The following is a 27,372-nucleotide window of genomic DNA, read 5'->3' as shown; positions in this document are numbered from 1 at the left end:
TCTCTATCAGCAGAAGTACCCGGCATTGAGGGAAGGGGAGGGAGGGATGGGGAGGGGAGGGGGGGGGAGGAGTAGGGGGAGGGGGCGGGAGGGGGAGGGGAGCAGGAGGTGGGGGAGGGGGAGGGTAAAGGGGGTAGGGTGGAGGGGGGGAAGGGGAGGATGGAGGGGGGAGGGGAAGGGGAGGATGGAGGGAGGAGGGAGGGGAGGACGGAGGGGGGAGGGGAGGTAACATTACATTACACACACACAAACTGTGTTTTATGTTCAATGGTCTGGCGGCGGGGATGGAACATCACGTGATCGCTCTGAGTGAATCAGCGCAGCGCGCTGCTCTGCCACCGGCTCGGATTCCGTGTATAATATTCCTCGCTGAAAAAATATATATGTGAAACATGCTACTATCTATGCTAAATCATGCTAAATCATGCTAATCATGCTAAAATCTATGCTACTTGCTGTGAGTTTATGGCGGCAAGGAACATCACATGATCGCTCTGAGCAAATCAGCGCGCTGCTCTGCCACCGCCTCAGATTCCGTGTATAATATTCCTCGCTGAAAAAAAATCTATATATATAAAACACAGTTTGTGTGTAAAAACCTATGTGGTGTGAATGGCAATGTTCCTCGCTGAAATGTGAAAAAACGCAATCGCTTTTCGCTCTGAATTACGTGCGAACGCGTAACTGTGAGTTTATGGCGGCAGGGAACATCACGTGATCGCTCTGAGCGAATCAGCGCGGTGCTCTGCCACCGCCTCAGATTCCGTGCATAATATTCCTCGCTGAAATGCGCTGAGGTAAAAATATGGTAAAAAAATATTATGAAATTTTTTTTTTTAGGTCGGCCATGTTCTTCCCAGGCTCAATGGCCATGTCTATGCCAAATATCAAGCACGTGAGCCTCTCCGTTTAGGAGTCTATCGGTAACATTACACACACACACACACACACACACACACACACACACACACACACACAAACTGTGTTATATATATATATTATATATATATATTGATATATATATTGATATATATATTGATATATATATTGATATATATATTGATATATATATTGATATATATATATTGATATATATATTGATATATATATTGATATATATATATAGATATATATTGATATATAAATATTGATATATATATATATTTATTGTTACGGAACCCAACGTCGGCCTATGGTTCCCCTTTGAGGGGGGATTAGTCCCCGCGTTTGTTACTGACCGACGTGGTCCCTGAAGCTGCACCGCGACCTCTGGAAAAGCCGGTGCACAGCCCCGTTCGTGACCGCGGATAAGATGTTAATTTGCCGAGCGGATGGCAGCCGCGGCCCGAACCGTTAACAATGACTAGACCCGATTCCTTAACGTTGGCCAAATCGTGCCACAGGTATTCAATTGGGAAAAGACAAAGACGACGGATGTGAAGAAGAAGAAGACAAAAAGGGTTTGCAATATGACTATAATTTATTACTATTATTTACAACCAAAAGAAACCAAGGAGGAGGAAGGATAATAAAATAAAGACAGAAGGAATCAAGGAGACACAGTGCAACACTAGCTTACCTTCAGTCTTAATTAATACCCCAGGACAAGACACACAAAACGGACGACAATCAAACTCACACGAATGGGAAAATGAAGGCAGGAACGATTGGCAGGAAGGAGGGGAAGGTCCAAGTGGTCCACAGAGCTGGAAGGATGCGGGTGGTGGGTGTGATCCCGGCTCGAGTTGAGCAGCCGCCGACTCTCCCCAATCGTCTCCGCACGGCGACGTGGCTTCTTGGCCGCAACTGTCGTCACCGCCGTCGACGCTCCAAGCTGCGGTTTGTTCACAAGCTGCGGTTTGTTCACAAGCTGCGGTGGACTCTTTTGTGCGTCTCTCTCCGAAGCTCGTCTCACCTCCTCTGGACTTATCTCAGGCGCATCTCTCTGGGGGACTCAGAACTCGTCTGAGGTGGGGGCGTTTCCCGTTGGTTATATATACTAGGGCATGCCCGTACTATATATATATCTAAAATTATATCCCCCCCCCCCCCTCTATTTACATGAAATGGTTTGGTCCATTCGCAAAGCCAAAGCGAACGGCTTGCGAGTACGGTGACAATCCCCCCCCTCTATTTACATGAAATGGTTTGGTCCAAAGCGAACGGCTTGCGAGTACGGTGACAATCCCCCCCCCCCCCCTCTATTTACATGAAATGGTTTGGTCCAAAGCGAACGGCTTGCGAGTACGGTGACAATCCCCCCCCCCCCTCTATTTACATGAAATGGTTTGGTCCAAAGCGAACGGCTTGCGGAGTTTGGTAAAGAAATCGCCATAGCGTGCACAAACGCGCAGGAAAGCGAAAGAATCGCAAATTAGTTTTAATTAGTTTTAAAACATAGTTTAACGCCAACATAGCGGCAACATAGTTTGCCAACGTGAAATAAATGAATACGCTCTCAAATGTGCCGTCCGAGGCAGAGTCTGTTCGCCGCGTTCGGCACACGTGATAACTCGCTGCTCTCTGATTGGTTGAATCGTTTTTTGGACATAGCTCGGTAACTACTTGTCCGATTAATTTAAAACCTTGAAAAGGCACATCCTCGGGTCCCCAGCAATATACCTGGCAAGTTTCAAGTATATCGGACCGGTAGTTGTCGAGAAACAGCGGTCGCATACACACAGACACACACACAGACACACACACAGACACACACACAGAGATTACTGGAATTATAGATAGATACATCGGATTTTTATGTGAAAAAATATTTTTTATTTTTTCACATAAAACGGCTTTTTTGCACGCAAAAAAATTATTTTGCTATTTTCGGAGGAAAAAAATATTTCGCCCTTTTTCGGGAAAAATAAAATAAAATGCCCTTTTTGGTCGAAAATGTCTGGCAACGCTAAAAAAAATTAGGGAATTTTTCGAAATTTTTAACTGCGATCGAAATTTTTAACTGCAATCGATCTCAAAAACAAAACGTTTTTTTTTTTTTTTTTTTTTTTGTATACAAGATCGAGGCTCGTGAAAGAGCAAACATTAATCACACAAAAAGACAAACTGACACACAAAACACAAAAAACAAGGGGAGCGGCAGACAAGATGGGGAGAGAGGGGGGAGGACACAAAAGAGAGGGGGAAGAAGGGGAAGGACACAAACACAACATTTGAGAGCAGGGACATCGGGAGGACTTGGGGGGAGGTGGGAGAGGATTAAAACATATGAACACTGCAAGGACTCTGGGGTGAATTACCGGGGGTAGAAAAGATCAAGGTTTTCGATGGGGGAAGATAAGAGATGGTGGTGAACAGCTGTTTTAAAGACCTGGAGGGAGGAGTGGGATTGAAGGGAGTGGGGGAGTTTGTTCCAGAGGCGGGAGAAAAGGGGAATGAAAGAGTGAAGGTGAGCAGAGAGCCTAGACTTTGGCAGTTTAACCATAAGAGGGTTGCAGGCAGATCTTGTGCGACCTGAAGGAATATTGGGGGGACAGAGCACAGAGAGAGCTGGGGGAGCAAGGCCGGAGAGGAGTCGGTAGAAGACAGAAAGACCACCAACCTGCCTGCGGTGAGTGAGTGAAAGGCCCTCGGCGTTGACTACATCGCAGGAGATTCCAATGATTCTGAAAGCTTTGGCCTCAACAGCGTGAAGCCGAGCAAGGTGTGAGGCAGGAGCACCAGCCCAGAGGGGGGAACAGTATTCCATTGAGCTGCGGATGAAAGCCTTGTATGTGGTGAGGAGCTCAGGTGTGCCAAGGAAGGACTTCGCACGACGGAGGATGCCCAGTCGGCGACTGGCTTTGGAGGCCAGCTTGGAAATGTGGTTTTCCCAAGAAAGATCATGGCAGATAGTGAGACCCAAAAGCTTGAGCGACAGAACTTCTTGGAGAGGATTGTTGAGAAAGTAGATGGGAGGGTTGTCCAGTCGGTCCTTTCGGAGAGACATTGTAAGAGTGTGAGATTTGTCAGGATTGAAAGACATGTTCCACTTGTTTGACCAGTCTGTGATTTTGTCCAGGTCTGCAGAGAGTGAGGAGGCTGCAGACTGCCGAGCTGAGGGATGAGGAATGGAGCGACAGAGAGTAGAGTCGTCAGCAAAGAGATAGAGAGGATTTTCAAGAGAGTCAGAGAGATCATTGATGAAGACCAGAAAAAGCACAGGGCCCAGAACACTACCTTGGGGAACTCCAGCCTGAACAGGAAGAGGAGATGAGAGAAACCCATTCAGGGCCACACGTTGACTACGACCAGAGAGGAAGTCCGCCAGCCATGCGTGGAGATTTCCATGGATACCAAAGGAGGAGAGTTTGGAGAGCAGAGCAGGGTGCCAGACCGTATCGAAGGCACGTGAAATGTCAAGGGAGACAGCTCTAATTTCCTGTTTGGCGTTGAGGACCTCCATCCATTGTTGAGAAAGCAGAAGCAGCCTGTCCAGAGTAGAGTGACCAGGTCTGAAACCAAATTGATGATCAGAGATCAAGCCATTGGAGAAGAGGAAAGATTTAATATCTGAAGCAATGATGGATTCCATGACTTTGCTGATAATTGGGAGAAGGCTGATTGGTCTGTAGTTGCTGGGATCTGTTTTTGCACCTTTTTTGTGCAAAGCGGTGATGTTGGCTGATTTCCAAGCAGATGGCAGATGACCTTGAGCAAAAGAGAGGGTGAAGAGAACAGAAAGAGGGAGTGAAAGAGCAGAAGAACATGATTTTAGGACCCGTGGGCTGATGCCGTCAGGACCAGTTGCAGAATCAGAGTAGAGGGTTGACAGAAACTTTTCCACCTTGTCAGGAGGAAAGGACACGGAGTCCAGGAGCAGCTGGGTACGACTGGGTACGGTGGGTACAGAGAGGGATGGGTTTGGGACACAAGATTTAGAGGCAAACACAGAGTTGAGGCATTCAGCTTTTTCACGTGCGGAGTCAGCCGTTAAGCCATTTGAGGTGAGGGAGGGGATGGAGGGGGAACAAACACCAGAAACAGATTTGACCAGACGCCACCAGGATTTGGAAGAGGGAGACAGATAAGAGAGTTCGGTCTTGAGAATGGTGAGATATTGTTTCCTGGCTCTCCTGAGGGTGGACACACACTTGTTTCGGGCTTTGTGAAAGGAAATGAGATTTCCTTCCGTTGGATTTGCTTTCCAGGAGACGAAAGCAAGTTGTTTCAGGGCAACAGCCTCACCACAAGATTCCGTGTACCATGGACGGGAGGAAGGGTATGACAACTGAAGACGAGATGGTATAAATCTGTGCATGAGAGAGAGCAATTTACTTTGAAAGAATTCCCAGGATGAGTTGATGTCAGAGGCGGTAGAGATGGGAGACCAGTCCAGATGATTGATGGCTGCTTGAAGACCGTGCCAGTTGGCCTGAGTGAAATGCCAGACTCGTCGACGTTGAGGAGGCTCTCTGAGAATGGTCAGAGAGATGTCCACTTTGACAAGCACATGATCAGATGAGCCGATTGGAGCAGAAGAAGAGCAGCAGACATTTTCAGGGAAGTTTGTCATAACCAAATCCAGAAGAGAAGATGCTCTGTTGACTGAGATCCGGGTCGGGAAATTGACAGATTGTGTCAGTCCCAGTGAGTCGCAGAAGTCCTTTGCTGAAGAGCCATGGCTGGTGAGAGAGGTACCCACACCCAGCCAACTGGCATGGTGACAATTGAAATCACCACATATGAGGAAGAGAGAGTTGGGATGGGTAGATAGAAGTTGGTCCATATTATCAGACAGTGAGATGTAGATGGAGTCATCGCTGATTGGTGGACGGTACAACACACATATGAACAAAAGGTGGGAGCGAAGGGGAAGCCGTAGCCAAAGGTATTCCTGGGGGTGAGGTGGAGAGAGGGCAGTGGAGGGCGAGTGAGGAAGAGAGTTTTTTATAAAGATAGCAACCCCACCTCCAGGACGAAGCTCAGGTCTATCATACCGGAGGAGGGAGTAACCTGGGAGAGATACCAAGGCATCAGAGACATCATGAAGGAGGAAAGTTTCTGTTAAGCAGATCACATCTGGTTTGTCAGAAGCAACCTGTATGGAGAGGTCAGTAAAGTTTGAGCGAAGGCCCCGGATGTTTGAGGTCCATACCGTTAATGAAGAGGAAGGGGGAGCATCGGGTGCAGAACAGGGGAGGGGAGGGGTAGGGTAAGATGTGGAAGAGGAGGAAGAGGTAGGGAGAGCTGTTGAAGGTGTGTCAGAGATTTCAGAATAGCTTGGAGAAAGGGAAGAATGGGGCAGACAAAAGGTTTGATGGAGATTGGGTGAGGCACAGTGAGGTGTTATTTGAGGAGGGGGAAGAGCAAGGCAGGAGGTTTGGGGAGATGAAGGTGAAAGTTGGAAGGAGGAAGAAGCAGGGAGGATGCTTTGAGGAGGAGGGGTGAGAGGGGAGTCTAGGAGGGGAGGAGCGAAGGAGAGTCTCGGAGGGGAGGGGTGTGGGGGGAGTTTAGGAGGGAGGGGAGGGAAGGGGCAAGGGGGGAGATTTGAAAGGGATGGGTGATGGGGAGGATTTGGAGGGGAGGGGTGAGATTGGATTTTGAAAAGTGTACGATTCATGGGAAACGAACATTTTTTGCAAAATGAGTTTGAGACCTTCGAGTCAAAAATACGTTTGAGGACACTGGAGGAGGGATGGAGTTCTGGATAGTTTGTGGAATGTAGAAAGGAGGAACTGTAAGAGATGGTATTATATATATATTTTGGAATGAATAGATTTGGTGAGCAAGACGAAAGCATCCTTTTGTAGGAAAAGAAGAAAAGGGTGTTATAATATATGAGAGAAAATAGTTGTTCAGGGGAGAGATTATACATTTCTAACCGCGTGATCGCGAACGAAGAACGAACGAACAAAAAGAACAACAAATAAACGAATAAGACCTGGGAAGGAAATTTTTTTTTTTTTTTTTTTTTGTGAGTACAGATATTAAACAAGGAGGTACGGGGTGAACGACTGGGACGAAACAGTGAACGAAAATAATTTCAGCGCATTCGACGAATCGCTGAGAGAAAAACAAACCACAAGGTCTGAGACGGTACGGTAGTCTAAGCCTACGAGTACTGGGCCGCAGAATACTCGATACCATTAACCGACGATTGTGTATACATGAACGAAAAATTAGCACCGAAAATTTTCCAAAAGATACGCTGTAGGTACATACACCGAAAGATAGATACAGTCTCGACAAAAACACAATTGAGAAATATCACTTAGCTTCGAAAGCGTGAGCGCATGGAGCAGCTTCGAAAAGACGTGACCTCGCCGTGATCTCGCGAGATCTCCACTTGCGTGCGTTGCGTCCCCAGCGTGTACAGCAGTGAGGCGGTGTACTACAGTGAGAGAGTGTACACAAAGTGTGAACAAGTCTATCAAGATGAGTGCTGCTCTTCGTGACAAGTGGCTGAAGGAATTCAACGCTGGCGGCGATGGGGCCACCTTCAAGTACGTGTCGAGTGACATGGCTTTCTGTCGAGCTTGTGAAAAGACTTTCCGGGCGAAGCAGAAGTCTGAGCTGGCCCAACATGTCCGAGGAGACCGCCACAAGAGCAACTTGGCCTTGAAGAAGAAGACGGTCACGCAAGCCACCATAGAGGACTTTGGTGGCGGAAAGAGGCACAAGTGCGACGTCGTGGCTCAGGAGCTGTGCCAGGCCATGCTGGCCGCTGGCATCCCATGGTCGAAATTGGAAAACCCTGCCTTCCGGTCGTTCCTGGAGAAGCACATCACTCTCCAGATCCCCGATGAAAGCTGGATTCGAAAGCACTACCTCGACAAGTGCTACGACGAGGCCTTGGCGGGGATCCGTGCCGACCTCGGACAGCAGCCCATCTGGCTGTCCGTCGACGAGACGACCGATTCGGCAGGTCGATATGTGGCCAACATCATCGCGGGACGCTTGTCCAAGGAGGGGTACTTTCGTCCCCACCTCGTCCAGTGCATGTTTCTGGAGAAGTCCAACTCCGGGGAGATCGTGCGTGCAGTCAATGACACGCTGCGCTATCTTTGGCCTGATTTCAAGCCGGAGTGCCTCAAGGTCCTCGTCAGCGATGCCGCGGCCTATATGATCAAGGCCGGCCATGCCCTGAAGGAACTCTTCCCGGACTTGCTGCATGTGACTTGCGTTGCCCACGCGCTCCACCGTGTCTGCGAGACAGTCCGAGAAATGTTGAAGGACGTCAACGACCTGATTGCCACGACGAAGAAGGTGTTCGTCAAAGCCCCGTCGCGTGTTGTCTTTTGGAAGGAGCAGCAGCCCAATCTTTCTCTCCCCCCGGAGCCCATTCTGACTCGGTGGGGGACGTGGATCTACGCCGCGGTGTTTTACGCCGAGCACTTCGAGGCCGTCAAGGACATTGTGGACCAGCTGAACGATGACGACGCGATGGCAATCCGGAGTGCCAAGGACCTGTTCGGAAAGGCGGACATCAAGCTCAGTTTGGTCTTCTTAAATGCCCACGTGTCGTTCATCCCGAAGATCCTTAAGCAGCTGGAGGAGGCCGGCATGGAGCTGGCCAAGGCCTTCCAGCTCCTTGATCAGGCCAAGGAGGAGCTCGAAAAGATCCGAGGCTGCCGTAAGGAGATCCTGCTCACCAAGCTCAAGGCGGTGCTGCAGCGCAATCCCGACATTGGTGTGCTGAGGACAGTGGCTTTGATCCTGGATGGAGATCAGCACGGATCTGAGGTTGGTGTGCCGGCTGGAGTCAAGCTTGCTGACATCCCCCTCTTGAGGTACTGCCCCATCGTCAGCGTCGACGTGGAAAGGTCCTTCTCCGTCTCCAGAAACGTCCTCACCGACCGCCGACACCGCCTCACCAAGGAGAACATTACCAAGATAATGATTTCAAACACCTACTTTAACCGTTCCTAAAAGGGTCTAGTCAATTTCTACTAGTCCTCTACTTATCAAACAATGCGGTTGCAATAAAGGTACCTGAATGTCATTTTTACCTGTTTACTAGCCCAAAGTGCTTAATGTTGTGCAGGAAAAAGCTTACCATTTTTTGTTCTTTTTTTGACTGATTTCTGAAAAACTTGGTAATAATAAAAAATGAATAAAACGGGGGGAAAAAATATTTCGGGATTTTTTCACATAAAAAAAAAAATTCCGCTTTTCAAAACATAAAAGGCCTATTTTCTTAACATAAAAATCCGTAGTCTAGTTATATATAGCCCCACCCTTCAACCTTTTTGGACCTCCCCGATCGTTCTTTCTCCGCCCGCTCAAGCCAAACCCCTTTGGCTGGGTTGGTTGAGCGGGGCCAACTCACTCCTCCCCTCTATTACGAGGTGGAGACACGCCTTTCTTCTCCGAGCCGACCGCGTGGCAATGGCGGCGAATGCAGTTGGCAGTAGAGGCTTTGGGAATGGGAATGAAAGGGGATCTATCTATTTGAATTCGGTGCAATGGAGTATTAATTAATGGAAGACAAAGCCTTAACCTAATACACAGAATAAGGAAATAAACTACCAACAAGGAGGAAATCTATGATTGGCTAACGTGATTGTATATGACCTAACTAAGGGACGCCCTTTTGACCTTTATACACAACTGGAGGAAGGAGGGTGATATTTTACCATTTACTACACAACAAAAAAAACAATTCTCATATCCACAACAATATATATATATCTATCTATCTATCTATATATATATATATATATATATATATATATATATATATATATATATATATATATATATATATATATATATGTATATATATATATTGTTGTGGATATGAGAATTGTGTTTTTTTTATTGTGTAGTAAATGGTAAAATATCACCCTCATCATATATATATATACTGTCGTGCTCCAATTGTAAACCACGGTTTATTCACAAAATACTTGTACTTGAGTGCAGGATGCAGAACAGTGTGAGGACTCATTGCGTGAAGAGGCCCAGGAACTTATTAACAAGGTTGCTGCACTCGAGGAGCAGACACACCACTTGCAAGTTGAGCTTCGCCACCAACAGGAGCCACAAAGGGCTGTTCCAGTTGAACGTGAGACTTTCCTCTGATGTAGCTCATGTTTTGTGATTTAAATTTTATTTTAATAAGTTGTTAAATTATTGATAAATTTTATTATTAAAAAGTGTGTGTGCGGGTGTATCCATCCATCCGTTACATTGTAGTCAAATAATTTTCTGCAGTCAAAGAATAATAAAAATGGTACCGTTGCAAAGCTAATCTACAGTCACGTGAAAAAGTAAGTACACCCCATGTAAAGTTTTGACTTTTTCAACACATTTCAACATACAGCTATTTGATCTTCATTTCAACAATATTGATAGATAAAGGTGATATAATATAACAAATATCATGAAACATTTACATTTTGTCGTCCATTGTATAATTTAAATGAACATAAATGCAAATTTCGCATGTGGAAAAAGTAAGTACACCCTTGGCTCTAATAGGTGGTATTGCCCCCTTTGGCAGAAACAACCTCAAGTAGGCGTTTCTTATAACTGTCTACCAGTCTCTGACATCGACTGGGAGAAATTTTTGCCCACTCCTCCATGCAGAATTGTTTCAGCTGTGCGAATTTGAAGGGTTTCTTGCATACACAGCTCGTTTCAAATCCCCCCACAACATCTCGATGGGATTTAGATCCGGGCTTAGACTTGGCCATTCCAGAACCCTCCATTTCTTTCTTTTCAGCCATTCCTTGGTGGATTTACTGGTATGTTTAGGGTCATTGTCATGTTGCAAGGTCCACCTTTGGTTGAGCTTCAACTTTCCGACAGATGGCCTCACATTATCCTCAAGCACCCTGTGGTACAATGAATAATTCTTAGTGGATTCTATGATGGTGGGCTGCCCAGGCCCTGATGCAGCAAAGCTGCCCCAAACCATAATATTTCCACCACCATGCTTTACAGTTGGTATCAGGTTCTTGTGGTCAAATGCCGTCTTTGGTTTTCACCAAACATGTCTTCTGGTACTGTGGCCAAATAGCTCTACCTTTGTCTCATCTGTCCAGAGCACATTGTTCCAGAAGTGCTGGTCTTTGCCAAGGTGTTCATTGGCAAGCTTTAGTCTTGCCCTGATGTTCTTTCTGGACAGCAAAGGTTTCCTCCTGGCACACCTCCCATGCAGATCAAATTTGTGCAGCCTGTTTCTAATGGTAGACTCGCGCACTTTGACATCAACAGTGGCAAGAGCTACCTGTAGGTCCCGTGATGACATTCTGGGTTCTTCGAGACTTCTTTCACCATCTTGCGGTCTGCTCTCAGGCTGAACTTGCTGGGGCGGCCTGGCCTGAACAAGTTGGCAGTTGTTTGGAATCTTCTCCACTTGTACATGATCTTCCGGACAGTCGAATGATTGATTTCAAATTGTTTGGAGATCCTTTTAAATCCCTTCCCAGACTCGTAGGCATCTATAACCTTCTTTGTGAAGGCATCAGAGAGCTCTTTTGATCTAGGCATGGTGACGCCGCACACGTCAACAACAAAGAGCAAACCAAACTAAATGTCTGAGGTTTAAATAAGACAGGTTCCTCCAAGATCCTCTCAAACGATGTTCTAATCATTTGCACTTGAGCTGGTGCACCTGATTCTAATTTTAGGTATTTGAAGTAGTGATAAATGTCGAGGTGTACTTACTTTTTCCACATGCGAAATTTGCATTTATGTTTATTTAAATTACTAGGGCGTGCCCGTACTATATATATATCTAAAATTATATCCCCCCCCTCTATTTACATGAAATGGTTTGGTCCATTCGCAAAGCCAAAGCGAACGGCTTGCGAGTACGGTAGAACCCCCCCCCCCCTCTATTTACATGAAATGGTTTGGTCCATTCGCAAAGCCAAAGCGAACGGTTGGTAAATAAATCGCCATAGCTCGGTAACTACTTCTCCGATTAATATGAAACCTTGAAAAGGCACATCCTCAGGTCCCCAGCAATATACCTGGCAAGTTTCAAGTATATCGGACCCGTGGTTGTCGAGAAACAGCGGTCACAGACAAACAAACAAACACACAGACACACACACAGAGATTACTGGAATTATAGATAGATACAATGGACTACAAAATGTAAATGTTTCATGATATTTGTTATGTTATATCACCTTTATCTGTCAATATTGTTGAAATGAAGATCAAATAGCTGTATGTTGAAATATGTTGAAAAAGTCAAAACTTTACATGGGGTGTACTTACTTTTTCACGTGACTGTATATATTCGAACAAAAATTTGTCTGTTTAATCATAAAAATGCCTGTTTTTACAGCCTGTTTTTCCATAATGGAAGAAGAAGCAGTAATTGTAGCTTTTGTGTCAGTTCCAACGGTACGACAGCAGGAACTCTTTAGAATAAAGTATGGACACGAAAGGAGAACATAGATTTGTGTAGTAATACGTATTAAAGCAATGGAAAAATATATCGGAGTAAATGGAAGTAGAACAAAAACAACAACAACAACAACAACCACAACCACAGCCACGACAATAGCAGCAATAACAACTATGTATAATAACTATCAATGATGCCTCTTTGTGGTGGTTGTACCTCCCCCCGCCCCCTCGACACAAATCTGGTGCCAAATCTTCCCCCATTCTTCCCTGCTGCCCGGATTTGTCAGGGCAGCGCAGTCACGCCAGTGCCGATCGGTCTCCATGGACTGGCCCTCCCTCTTGTCTCTCCCTCTTTCCCTCTCTGTTTATTTCTCTCGCCCTCATTCTCTCTCCCTCCCTGTAACTCTGTCGTGACCCTGACTTTGTGAAGGCGGGGGTACAATGCACCATTCTGGATGTTGGGGGTCTCTGGGTCACTCCTGCTAGATTGATCGGCTGTCTCTGTGCCGCGGACTTGTTCGAGAGAACTGTCCATGACTAAACAACAACAACAAAAACAATGTTGAATAAAAGTTCCTCATTTTTGCATGTTTGCTTAATTTTACATCCTTGGAGGTAGAAGTGCAACATGCTGTCTTTTGATTAAACCAATAAGCGAAGCCATGTGTACGCACATCTAGTATTTTACAATTTCGATGTGCAATCAGACTTGCGAAAACCCGTCTATTTTCTATAATATATAATTATTTTCTTTAAATGAAAAAGCTTTCCTTTTAGTGATATAAATACAGCACAGTCATACCCCGTTTTACGCCATTTCGACCTACGTCAAATCCGACTTTCCGCCACTCTTCTAGAGTAAATTTTAGTTCAGCGAAGGTCATTATGTGCGACTTTACGTCACTCCTACATCATCATCTCCTTTATCTCGAAGGAGGAGAAGACCATGCCAGGCTACAAAGTCGCGAAGGAGCGGCTAACGCTAATGCTTGGGGGTAATTGCACCGGCGACTTTTTTTTTTCTTTTTTTTTGCATACAAGATCGAGGCTCGTGAAAGAGCGAACATTAATCACACAAAGACAAACCGACACAAAAACATATAACATCGGGAGCGGTAGACAAGATGGGGAGAGAGGGGGAAGGACACAAACACAACATTTGAGAGCAGGGACCGAGAGACATGGAGAGATCTGAGAGAGGGCGAGGGCTTTGGGGGGGGGGGGGCATGGGAAGGGGGGGGAGGTGGGAGAGGTATAAAACATATGGACATGGCCAGGACTTCCAGGAAAGAAGTTGGAATTTCAAACAAGGTGGATCTGGGGTGAATTAGCGGGGGTAGAAAAGATCAAGGTTTTGGATGGGGGAAGATAAGAGATGGTGGTGAACAGCTGTTTTAAAGACCTGGAGGGAGGAGTGGGATTGAAGGGAGTGAGGGAGTTTGTTCCAGAGGCGGGAGAAAAGAGGAATGAAAGAGTGAAGGTGAGCAGAGAGCCGAGATTTCGGCAGTTTAACCATCAGAGGGTTGCTGGCAGATCTTGTGCGACCTGTAGGAATATTTGGGGGACAGAGCACAGAGAGAGCTGGGGGTGCAAGGCCGGAGAGGAGTCGGTAGAAAACAGAAAGACCACCTACCTGCCTGCGGTGAGTGAGTGAAAGGCCCTCTAGAGATAGCTTCATCGCGGGAGATTCCAATAATTCTGAAAGCTTTGGTTTCAACAGCGTGAAGCCAAGCTAGGTGTGAGGCAGGAGCACCGGCCCATAGGGGAGAACAGTATTCCATTGAGCTGCGGATGAAAGCCTTGTATGTGGTGAGGAGCTCAGGTGTGCCGAGGAAGGACTTTGCACGACGGAGGATGCCCAGTCGGCGACTGGCTTTGGAGGCCAGATTGGAAATGTGGTTTTCCCAAGAAAGATCATGGCAGATAGTGAGACCCAAAAGCTTGAGCGACAGAACTTCTTGCAGAGGATTGTTGAGAAAGTAGATGGGAGGGTTGTCCAGTCGATCTTTTCGGAGAGACATAGTAAGAGTGTGAGATTTGTCACGATTGAAAGACATGTTCCACTTGTTTGACCAGTCTGTGATTTTGTCCAAGTCTTCAGAGAGTGAGGAGGCTGCAGACTGCCGATCTGAGGGAAGAGGAATGGAGCGGCAGAGAGTGTGGTCATCAGCAAAGAGATAGAGAGGATTTTCAAGAGAGTCAGAGAGATCATTGATGAAGACCAGAAAAAGCACAGGGCCCAGAACACTGCCTTGGGGAACTCCAGCCTGAACAGGAAGAGGAGATGAGAGAACCCCATTCAGGGCCACACGTTGACGACGACTAGAGAGGAAGTCAGCCAGCCATGCGTGGAGATTTCCATGGATACCAAAGGAGGAGAGTTTGGTGAGCAGAGCGGGGTGCCAGACCGTATCGAAGGCACGTGATATGTCGAGGGAGACAGCTCTAATTTCCTGTTTGGCATTGAGGACCTCCATCCATTGTTGAGACAGCAGAAGCAGCATGTCCAGAGTAGAGTGACCTGGTCTTAAACCAAATTGATGCTCAGAGATCAAGCCATTGGAGAAGAGGAAAGATTTAATATCCGAAGCAATGATGGATTCCATGACTTTGCTGATAATTGGGAGAAGGCTGATTGGTCTGTAGTTGCTAGGATCTGTTTTTGCACCTTTTTTGTGCAAAGCGGTGATGTTGGCTGATTTCCAAGCAGATGGCAGTTGACCTTGAGCAAAAGAGAGGGTGAAGAGAACAGAGAGAGGGTGAGATAGAGCGGCAGAGCAGGATTTTAGGACCCGTGGGCTGATGCCGTCGGGTCCAGTTGCAGAATCAGAGTCGAGGGTTGACAGAAACTTTTCCACCTTGTCAGGAGGAAAGGACACGGAGTCCAGGAGCAGCTGGGTACGACTGGGTATGGTGGGTACAGAGAGGGATGGGTTTGGGACACAAGATTTAGAGGCAAACACAGAGTTGAGGCATTCAGCTTTTTCACGTGCGGAGTCAGCTGTGTAGCCGTTTGAGGTAAGGGAGGGGATGGAGGGGGAACAAACACCAGAAACGGATTTGACCAGACGCCACCAGGATTTGGAAGAGGGAGACAGATAAGAGAGTTCGGCCTTGAGAACCGAGAGATATTGTTTCCTGGCTCTCCTGAGGGTGGACACACACTTGTTTCGGGCTTTGTGAAAGGAAATGAGATTTCCTTCCGTTGGATTTGCTTTCCAGGAGACGAAGGCAAGTTGTTTCTGGTCAACAGCCTCACCACAAGATTCCGTGTACCATGGACGGGAGGAAGGGTATGACAACTGAAGACGAGATGGGATAAATCTGTGCATGAGGGAGAGCAATTTACTTTGGAAGAATTCCCAGGATGAGTTGATGTCAGAGGTGGTAGAGATGGGAGACCAGTCCAGATGATTGATGGCTGCTTGAAGACCGTGCCAGTTGGCCTGAGTGAAATGCCAGACTCGTCGACGCTGAGCAGGCTCCCTGAGAATGGTCAGAGAGATGTCCACTTTAACAAGGACATGATCAGATGATCCGATTGGCGCAGAAGAAGAGCAGCAGACATTTTCAGGGAAGTTAGTCATAACCAAGTCCAGAAGAGAAGATGCTCCGTTGACTGAGATCCGGGTCAGGAAATTGACAGATTGTGTCAGTCCCAGTGAGTCGCAGAAGTCCTTTGCTGAGGAGCCATGACTGGTGAGGGAGGTACCCACACCCAGCCAAATGGCATGATGACAGTTGAAATCACCACATATGAGGAAGAGAGAGTTGGGATGAGTAGATAGAAGTTGGTCCATATTATCAGACAGCGAGATGTAGATGGAGTCATCACTGTTTGGTGGACGGTACAACACACATATGAACAAGAGGTGGGAGCGAAGGGGAAGCCGTAGCCAGAGGTATTCCTGGGGGTGAGGTGGAGAGAGTACAGTGCAGGGCGAGTGAGGAAGAGAGTTTTTGATAAAGATAGCAACCCCACCTCCAGGACGAGGCTCAGGTCTATCATACCGGAGGAGGGAGTAACCCGGGAGAGATACTAAGGAATCAGAGACATCATGAAGGAGGAAAGTTTCTTTTAAGCAGATCACGTCTGGTTTGACAGAAGCAACCTGTATGGAGAGATCAGTCAGGTTTGAGCAAAGGCCCCATATGTTTGAGGTCCATGCCGTTAAAGAAGAGTGATGGGGAGCATCGGATACAAAAGAGGGGTGTGGAGGGGTATGGAAAGATGAGGGAGGAGAGAGGGAGGTTGGGAGTGCTGTTGACAGTGTGTCGGAGATTGCAGAAGAGCTTGGAGAAAGGGAAGGATGAGGAGGACAAAATGCTAGATGGTGATGGGATGAGGCACATTGAAACAATGCCTCGACATTCATGGGATTTTCTGTGAATCGGGAACCGTTGGGAACCTATCCGCCCTTTTCCCATTGAAAGTATGCTCCCACATTTGCGGTTCTGACATTTGCAGCTTTTTCCAGCAACGTATCTTCCGTGAATGTCGGGGTCCAGCTGTATCTGTGTATATACATGTATGTAAATAATTTCTTCTTTTTTTATTTTACTTTGTTGTTTTTCTACTATATGTAATTTTGGTGTTAATTGTTACTCTATCTTTCTCATATGCCCTTGTCCAGAGTCTGATGAGGAAGGTGCCCTACTTTCCCAGCTCAGATCCATGGTGCATAAGCAACGGGAAAGATTGACCTCGAGTTGTGATGAAGTGTCTATTTGTAGACAAGAGATCCAAATGGTGAGGATCAACAATAGATTTGGTGCTTTGCAATCCTGCCGAGAAACGTACCTTAGTTGTGTGATCTCAACGTGTCAGCCTAACAACAAATGTTTGGCCCCCTTCAGCTCGAAAAACAGCTTGCTGGGTTGACGAAATCCAAATGGGAGTACCAACAGAAGCAAGTTGCTCTTGAGCGGCAGGTCTGTGGCCTTATCGAGGAAAATGCAAGTCTGCAGTCCTCGCTGAGAGCAGCTATCGAACTGGGTGAAGCTCGGCAGCAGCTCATTTGCACGAATCAAGCCAATGATGATGGGCAACAGGTGAATGGGCCAGGCTGTGAAACCCAGAAGAGTGCGATGCTGTGCTGTATTGCTAACGGTGTTCTTTGCAATGTGTGGTTGAGCAGGTTGATCCTGAGGACTCGGAGGAATACCGAGGTGATCCCAAAGATCGAAACAGAGCCCAATTTACACTTGAGGAGTTGCAGCAGGTCCTCCAGGATAGACATGAGCTCAAAACAAAGATTTTTTTCATTAAAGAAGAGCTCAAATACTATAAGTGGTAGGACTTCCTTGTAACCATGAAAATTTCGAATCCCGTGGTAATTGAGTGGCTTTGTGTATTCGTTATCTAGTTCCGTAAAGCCTTGACCGACCTCTGGTGACATTCCTGATCGGATTTCTCCAAACATCCCCCCTATCCTGCACTTCAGGGAATTGCAGAAGCATGGTGCTGGGAAGTGTGTGGTGCCTCCTCGTGTGGCACAACTACGAAGTAAACGACGCTCCTTGAAGGCCAAGATGCTCGGCTATACAGAGGAGACACTTTCTTCCAGCAGGTCTTTGATTATGACATGTTATACATTCACTCCACATGACTGATTGGAGCTTTTAAAAGGTTTTTCCTGACCGTTGTCTATCTCCCATCTGCTGCTTTGGGAAGTAAATGCGCTTCCTTTGTGTTGTGCAAAGTTTAGGCTCATGACTGAACGAGGTCAGAGGGCAAATGTCAACGCACTGACAGTGGAGCAGTGGGATTGCACAATGGTTGTGACAAGGGGGGTGAATGAACTGGTGGAGGAGAGATCAGATGGAAATAAACGTAGCAACCTCCAATTAGATATGGGAGCTCTGTAGCTCAAACCTTCAAAAATGGGATGAAACACTTACACGGAACGGTTATACAAGATAAGGTTGCCCAGTTCTTTTGATCTACCAAATAACACTACGCAGGCTACTAGAACACTACGCAGGCTACGTAGGTGCTTCCGCAGTGGAACAACTTGTTGAACAACTTCAATGTAATTGAAGAGCTGGTGTGTGTGTGTGTGTGTGTGTGTGTGTGTGTGTGTGTGTGTGTGTGTGTGTGTGTGTGTGTGTGTGTGTGTGTGTGTGTGTGTGTGTGTGTGTGTGTGTGTGTGTGTGTGTGTGTGTGTGTGTGTGTGTGTGTGTGTGTGTGTGTGTGTGTGTGTGTGTGTGTGTGTGTGAGAGAGAGAGAGAGAGAGAGAGAGAGAGAGAAAGAAAAAAAAAAAAGAGAAAGAGAAAGAGAAAAAAAGAAAAACAAACAAACAGCGGAGTTGAAGGACAAAATAGACGCAGACTTGGACAAATAACGGGTGTGGGGAGGAGAGGATGCATGGGGTGGACAAAATATGGACAGAGAAGGTAGCTCTCAGGAGTGAAAACTGGAAATTTTGATGGCAGAGGGCTTAGGGGTAGGGATGGGCAAGGTTGATGAGGGTGGATCTTGTTTTTGAATCTTGGCTGTTTTGAAGACCGAGAGGAAAGAATGCGATTGAAGAAAATGTGTAAGTTGATTCCACAGGTGGGGAAAAAGAGGAGCAAACGAAAGAGGTGAGCAGTGATTCTGGATTTCGGTAGTTTCACCAGAAGACGTTTGTTGATGGACCGTATGAGCCCTGAAGAAACCTGGGGGAACAAATTACGGAAAGAGCAGAGTGTGCAAGACCAGAAAGGAGGAGGTAGAAGCAGAGACCACCGACCTGTCTGCGATGGCGAAGTGATAGGCCCTTATACTCAGCTTCATCGTGGGAGATTCCAATGATCTTGAAGGCCTTGATTTCCACTGAGTAAAGCTGAGCAAAATGAGAGGCAGAGTAGACAGCCTAGAGGGGAAAGCAGTACTCCATGAAGTTGAAGATGAAGGCCTTTTGGTGGATAGGAGTTCAGGTGTGCCAAGGAAGGATTTTGTACGATGGAGGATGGATGCACAGTTGGCATCTGGCTTTGGAGGCCAACTTTGAAATGTGGTGGAAGAATGGATGAAATTGACAGGATGTTTATTGTGAGGTATGTTAATCACTGTACGAAGCAAGGAGAAGCTGAGTTTCGGCCATTGACCCTTCCTCGGAGGAAAAGAGGGAGATGGGATAGGGGATTGGAGTGAGTCGGAGGTATGGGTGTTAGCGTGGGGTCAGGCTCAGGGAGCACATGGGGGTAAGAATGACTGACTTTGACAGGGTGGTTTTCCACCTTAGGTGAAATCTGTGGTAAGGTGTGTATATCCATGTTAAGATGGCTAACTGTGGCATTTTTTCCAAGGCCGATTCTAATAACAAAAGTAATAACAACATGTATGATAATAGCATAATATTTATGTTGTTACAAAACAATATGAATAATTTTTTTTTTTTTTAACCACCTTTAGAGGCCATTTTTCCCTGCAAGCGGGGGTTGGCCTTTTTCGGGGACCGTGGTTGTTGTTGTTTTTTGGTCCCCTTTTGGAAGCAATGTTTTACGGCCGGATGCCCTTCCTGCCGCCAACCCTTTTTGTCGCCTTTTTACGACAAACAGGGAATTACCAGTGAACTGGTACTCAATTTGCCGACCTCGGAAGGATGACAGGCTGAGTCAACCCCCCTGGCGTTAATTCAGCGATCGACCGGGATTCGAACTCAGGATCGGAGGATCCTAGGATCCTAAGCTGGCACCCTAGCCGCTAGCCCAACACCAGGCTTGGTGTTGTATTCTGTATTCTGTATTAGTACTGTATTCAACAATATGAATACAGTACTAATAATATCTCCCCCTCCCCAAGGGTTTTTTTCCTCCTCAAGCAAACGCCATGTTAACGTGTATTCGTCGTTCCTTATCAACGGTTTTGAATGGAGTGCTTGCTTGAGTGCTTAAGCCACTTGGTGAGCACTCTCCAATAAACTTGGTAACTGAACACACTACAGACATTCTTGAGGCCGCAGCCTAGATGTACTGTAATCTATATACCCCAGAGAGGATAATAACATGACACTTTCTGCTGCTTGACGTACACGGAGTTGCGCGTACTAGTAGGGAAAAAACAAGCGACAGAAGAATAGCAAAACAAGAAGACATCATGCGGAGCACGATACTTGCAAAATCTGGCCCCCACCCCCAAGACAAAAAATTCCATTGATACAGAAAATTGTCCCTTTCAACAAGATTAAAATTGACAATCTTGATCAACAGGAAGGAATCTTGGGTCAACAGGAAGAAAAGTGACGATTTTTCAGATGAAAAAAGATGATTTTGGAAGGTTGACCTTGAGTTGACCCTTTGACCTCAAAAATCGTTAGTTTCCCTATTTAGTGACTCGATGTGCAAATGCTGTTCAATTTTCAAGTCAATCGGATGAAAATTGAGGATTTTTGAAACTTGGCCTATGTTGACCTTTTGGCCTATGTTGACCTCAAATATCGCTGGTGGTTGAATTCAGTGACCATATATGTAAATCCAATTAAAATTTCCAGTCGATCAAATGAAAATTGGTAATTTTAGAAATTTGGCCTATGTTGACCTTTTGGCCAATGTTCACCTAAAATATAATTTGTGGTTGAATTCATTGACAAGATATGCAAGTCCTCTTCAAATTTCAAGTCAATTGTATGAAAATTGAAAATTTTAGAAATGTGGCCTATGTTGACATTTTGGCCTATGTTGACCTCAAATACACTTGGTGGTTGAATTCAATGACCAGATATGCAAGTCCTCTTCAAATTTCAAGTCAATCGGATGAAAATTGAAGATTTTAGAAATTTAGGCTATGTTGACCTTTTGGCCTATGTTGACCTCAAATATACTTGGTGGTTGAATTCAGTGACCAGATATGCAAGTCCTCTTCAAATTTCAAGTCAATCGGATGAAAATTGAAGAATTTAGAAATTTGGCCTATGTTGACCTTTTGACCTATTGACCCCAAAAACAATAGGCTTCCTGCTTTTGACCAACTCTACCATTTGGTGAAGTTTCGTGAAGATCGGTTTAAAATTGTGACCTGTACGTCGGTGATAAACAAACAGACAAACAGACAAACAAACAGACAAACAGGCAGACAAACAGACAGAACCACAAACGGAACCGACCAATATACTTGAAAAATCTTCGATTTTGCAAGTAATAAATTGACAAAACATTAAAAATACAAATTATTTAAATATATATTGTACAGTAATTTTAAAAAAACAACAAGAATTAAAATTAAAGGACATAAAGGAGAGAGAGAAGAGGAAGAGGATTGGTAAAAGAGGGCAGGAGAGAAGAGAAAATGGAGAGGTACCAGTATGATTAATGTGTGTGTGCCACCCCCAACCCCTTTTCCCTCCGTTTGCACTACCTTGACACCCAAGGCCTTCACCTCAACCTATATCAATGTGATACTGTATATGTATGGCTCCTTTCTCATTTTCTTTGTCTTTGTAATTTTGTTCATTTTGCTTTTCACCCCTCAGACCAATGGGCTAAGGGGTATTGTCGTCCGGGCGTCAGTCAACTTTTGGTTTCCGTCAATTTCGAGCAGAAAGTCTTGTCCGATTAAATCCATGTTTGCAGTGTGTGTTGGGGTAGAGTAGAGGAAGGTGCCTTTCGAAAATGGGTGCGCTGCGATTTTCAATGTGGCCGCCACGGCAGCCATCTTGAAATTGGTTTCCGTCAATTTCGAGCAGAACGGCTTGTCCAATTAAATCCATTTTTGCAGTGTGTGTTGGGGTTGAGTAGAGGAAGGTTCATGGGCGCGAAATGGGTTCATGGGTTCATGGGCGAAAATGTATTTACTGCAAAATCCTACTCGGTATACAACTTCGCTTCAAATAACAAATTATCATCAATGCTTCCTTTCACCATGCATGGGCTGAGGGGCTACGCTCGCTTTGCGGTGCTATTTATTATGATTACGATCAATTTCATGATGACTAATATACAGGTGTCAAAGCTCATGGAAAACATGGATAGGGTATAACGTTCACTACTCTTGTTCTTATAGCAACGGATGGACTAATGTTGAGTGTATCTTGATAAGGCTTGATACGGCCTCTTTTCAAATTGCTTTGTTTCTAATTCTACTCTCAATGATCAGGGATACCCTCTTCCTGATTATCCATTATCCATCTCGTACACACTCTGATATTCCTGTTCCGTTTATCACTCCTAAGAAGGTTGCCAGAATTATTCGTACCCTAGATGCCTCTAAAGCGACTGGTCCTGATGGAATCCCTTTGATTGTATTGAAAATGTGTTGTCCTGGGCTGTCACCGATTCTTTCCAAGCTATTCAACATGTGCTTGTCTGCTTCAGTGTTTCCTTCATCATGGAAAGTGGCTTCTGTTGTTCCTGTTTTCAATGGTGCCGGTGAGCATTCTGAACTAAGTAACTATCACCCCATCAACCTGCTTCCTGCAATAAGCAAGGTATTTGAATGCTTCATCAATGATCAACTTCTCAGCCATCTGGAGGACAATGAACTTCTCACTGACTGTCGGTATGGCTTTCGCTATTCCCGCTCTGCTGGTGATCTGCTATCCTTAATTATAGCTCATATCAACAGGGCATTGGAGCTCCAGGGTGAAGCTTGATTAGTTGCTTTGGATATCTCAAAAGCCTTTGATAAAGTTTGGCACAGGGGTCTGCTCCACAAGCTTCAGTCATATGGTGTATCTGGAGTGATGCATTCAATCATCTCAGCTTTCCTTACAAATCGCAAGATGAAGGTACCTGAGGGTCAATCTTCTCCTACTTGCTCCATCAATTCTGGTGTTCCACAGGTTTTTGTCCTTGGTCCCACATTGTTCCTTGTTCATATCAATTATCTTCCTGATAATGTTCTGTCTCAGATAGCCATGTATGCTGATGATTCCTCACTCTTCTGTACATCTGCTGATTCATTCAATTCCACTCGTAAAGAGGTCGGAGTTTCTCTGGTAAATAATTTGGAGAATGTATTGAAGTGGGGGCACGACTGGCTGGTAACCTTCAATGCAAAGAAAACTAAACTGTTGTCCATATCTCGTTCAAGAAACAGGTCTTTCCCTTCTGTGCACATGGGATCTTCAACCTTAACAGAATCACCTGAGCTTTGGCTTCTTGGTTTGGACATGACATCTCTAACTTCCGTTGGAATAAGTACATTTCTGGTATTGCTCAAATTGCTTCCAAGCGAGTGGGTTGTCTTTATCGAGCGCAGAGTTATTTACCTCCTGAGGCCATTTTGTACCTGTATAAGGCAACTATACGTCCCCTCATGGAGTACTGTTGTCACATTTTGGCTGGAGCACCAACCTGGTTGGTGTGGAGATGGGTTCAACTCTTCAACCTCTCTCTCACCATCGGTCAGTTGCCACTTGGTTTGTTCTACAGATATTTTCATGGCAAATGTTCTGTTGGACTTTCTAACTTGGTTCCTCCCGTACGAGTGTTTGGACGCAAGACTCGGTTTGCCATGTCTATGCAGATAGTTTTATCCCTCGCTGTCTCGCTCTGGAATTCACTACCTGTAACGTGCTTCCCATTATCCTACGATCTACTCAACTTTAATAGGAATGTCAATTCGTACTTTCTACATCTTTGAGGTTTCATTGCATTTTACCTGACTTCTACTAGCTACGTCCTGTGTCTTGGATGTTGTGTTGTTATTCTTTTTCCTTTCTTTTATTTTGTTATACTTTTAGCTTTATCTAACCTCCCCTTAGCCTCTTACCTATAGTAGCTTTAGGCCTTGTTTGAGAGTGACTTCCATCAAAAACTTCTCTCCTGTCTCCAGCTGAATGTATAGTAAATTCTGTATTGTTGTGTTTCTATAAAACTGTTAAACAGATGTTAAAATTCAAAAAGATGCTTACTCGTACAGATGATCAAACCTGTTGTGCTACAAGTGTGTTGCTGAGCCCCACCCCATGTGTATTGCAGTGAGGATGAAGTGGACGGTCAGAAAACCCATAACTCCAGTGTTTACCAGCACCTCTCTACGAGTTCACCCATCAAACGCTTGTGAGTTACAGTGATAGAATGGTGGTGTTACCCTTGCTTCAGTTGTGATGAAACAAACAAAATTGATTTGGTATGTGTCTGTGTGTGCTAATGAGATGATTGAATCCTTCAATGAATTCCCATATTTGGGGTCAGTTATATCTTCATCTGTGATAATGGACTAAGACGTAGAGAGACTAATTCTATTGGACTCTTAGGCTTTTGGTGTTCTGAGGAAGCTTGTTTTCGAAGATCGAAGGCCCTTCACAGCAGTAGGTGGAAGGCAGGAACTTAAATTGGTGACTTGGTGGAGACTGGCACTCAAATGACCTGAAGATCACACCTATCCTATGACAGTGGTAGTTTTTGCAGCTGAGAGTCAAAGATCACATTTATCCAGGGTATGAAGCACAACGGACTAAACTTTCAATAGTTCCACAGGTGAATCTGCGCCGCAGCATGTCTTCCAAGATTTTGGTGACGGAGTCAACTTCGAGGAAATCTTCGAGAATGCGACACATCAGCTCCTGCACAGCCTGGCATGCCCATGGCAGACCTGGCATAAACATGAATCTCACGGAATGGGGTGACACCACAATAGTTAGAATCCTTCGCAACAGGCATCAGTGAACACTGAGACCAGCCGGGGTCCACCGCTGGCCTTTTGATGAGGAACGAGGGTTAACTTACTCCACACAGATGCCAGAGTCCTCAGATTTAACAAACACACAGAAAGCGTCCAATTTCTCAAACTTGGCTTGACGGTCGACAAGACGTGGACGGTCATACTGGGGGAGACGACCCTTGTGCTGTGAGGGCTCAGTCGGACCCCATATTAACAATGGTACGGATGTTCCCAACAGTTTGTGACTTCAGGGACTAAAGTAGCGTGTGCGCTGCCAAAATGGTAGTGCCGCATGATAGTGATGGGGCTTATAATACAGTTAGGAATGTGAATGTGACCGCATACACAGGTCACACCTGTGCGGACAAGACGTTGCGCGTAGAAGAGGATCCTGGAGTGGGATTGATGGCGATTTAAGAACATGTCATGGTGGTGGAGACTGTTGTAATTTAAATGGTAAGCTGCTGTGGAGATTAAAACAAAATTCACTGATTGAGCTTATTGTGGTAGATTTTCGATGATTTCCAGAGAACATGGAAAGCATGATTCTCGCTCGGAGCTTCGACAAGAGCCTGGGAATTCAACACTGAAAAAGGAATCTGTTGGAGCTGTGGACTTGCATCTTGCCACCTCTGCTCACCCTGATGGCCGGTTGGCCAGCTGAGTCCACCTATCCATCCTTCACTTCAACGGTGAAGACAACACTACTAATGGACCAAAACTTCCTGAACTTTTGTAAGGCTATTAAACCCTTTTGCATTGACATTTTAATACATCACATCATTTAAAAGGTTTAGCTGCCCTTTCTTTACGGCATTCAAATGCTGCTTATCATATGCACTTGTCTTGCATTAAGCATTTTAACAAGCACTTGGTCCTGGTTCTCTGAAAAAGCCTGACATTTCAGGTTCGGCTCAAATTTTTACTGCAGCTATTATGGATCGAGGAAATCTGCATTTTAAACGTGTTGATGTGAAAAATAAATTTATGAATCCCCTCTGAAATCAATACTGGAGTTGCTTTCATTGTCAGCAAAGATGACCGACCAACTTTAATGGAATAACTGAAAGCTGACGTTCAACGGATCAATAACTTTAGGCTGAAATATTCAATACTAGTAATAGACGTCCACAGCTATCCTTGACCAGGTTGTGGAATGTCGGCCGAGGACCTCGCTTTTTCACCTTCATTCATTTTTAAATTCGTTTTCTCCGCAAGCACTTCAGCAATTGAAGTGAAACTTTCAACACAGGAGCGCCTACCCATGGATAATTTTTTTTAAACAATATTACATGATTATTGGATTGAAAATGCGGCTGGCAATCCAAAAAGTCTGTTTTCTATAGGCACAGGTTGCAGGATGTTTCACATATCTATAACTATGAGGTGTGTCTGGCGCCATTTTTCTGAGATGGCCAAACGGATCTTTGTCAAACCTCCAGAGGTTCATCAGTGAGCTTATTGTGGTAGATTGTTTACAGATTGTGGTTTTTGTGGTAGATTGTCACACTGAGGGGTGTTTTAGGCAAAAATAATTTTTTGGAAACTTTTGGGAAAAATAAATAAATAATAAACTGTTGATTTTTTTTTTAACGCTCTATAGTGCCTAAGCCTTTGAAGCTATGTGAAAGGTAATCTTAAATGATCCTCGACCCCATTCCTCAGTGGATGTTGGGTAGGGTTTTTGGCCCCCTGAATTTTTTTGGAAAAAAATGAGTTTGATTTCTTCAAAATGCCAAAAATATTAGAACAGCATTGGGCAATGCCGTGTACCCATGCTTGTCAGGGATAAACATCTTCGACCTCACTACGCCCGGCCTCATTACTGTTCACCCCAGCCATATGAAAAGTGTATTTCCAATTTTTGTCACAAAATGTAAATTAAACTAGAGCAATGCGACTGTGTTGCCAATATGCCTCTGCATAGTCCCTGCCCATGATAATGGGTAGATGCCCTTGTTCTGTCCTAAAAATAAGTTTGGTTTAAATCCCTTCAGCTGTTTTGAAGTATCACATTTGGACTGCAGCACAGGTTTCACATCGATTGGTGAAGCGTTTTCGGAGAAGGGATTTTTTTTAAACATCGGCTTTCAAACTAATATGGCTGCCAAACCACGTGACATATGACATTAAAAATGTACACTGCATATGTATGGGGAGGGGATCACGTTTGTGAAGTTTTGTGTTGATCGGATAAGGTTCGGTTTTCTATCCAAGATGGCTGCCAAACCATGTGACCTATGATGTCATGATTTTCAAACTATATGCAACAATGGTGTTCGATGACATTTGCAAAATTTCGCATTGATAGGGTAAGCGGTTTGAGAGACATAATTATTTATTTTTCCCCTTCAATCCAATATGGCTGCCAAACCATGTGACCTATGTTGTCATAAATTTCATATTTCAATCCAAATAGAATCATGTGCATGCAATTTCAGATTTTTAGGATAAGGCATTTGATCAAAACA

The 27,372-nt window shown here is 45.2% G+C and overlaps 1 protein-coding gene across 1 annotated transcript; it reads left to right on the top strand.

Annotated features, from left to right (window-relative positions):
* Positions 1–9,867: 9,867 nt before the first annotated feature.
* LOC137418225 (rab-interacting lysosomal protein) lies at positions 9,868–25,909 on the top strand (the record flags this gene model as incomplete). Its single annotated transcript, XM_078768312.1, is given in 7 exon segments — positions 9,868–10,009; positions 16,947–17,062; positions 17,170–17,364; positions 17,451–17,605; positions 17,757–17,882; positions 24,217–24,297; positions 24,710–25,909. Coding segments are annotated over 6 exon segments (789 nt in total). The 3' UTR covers positions 24,867–25,909.
* Positions 25,910–27,372: the final 1,463 nt, after the last annotated feature.

The sequence above is a fragment of the Myxine glutinosa genome, chromosome 14 (genome assembly GCF_964187855.1).
Source record: "Myxine glutinosa chromosome 14, kmMyxGlut1.1, whole genome shotgun sequence".
Lineage (NCBI taxonomy): Eukaryota > Metazoa > Chordata > Myxini > Myxiniformes > Myxinidae > Myxine > Myxine glutinosa.
Note: the sequence above shows the minus strand (reverse complement) of the source record. Positions and strands in the feature narration are given on the sequence as shown.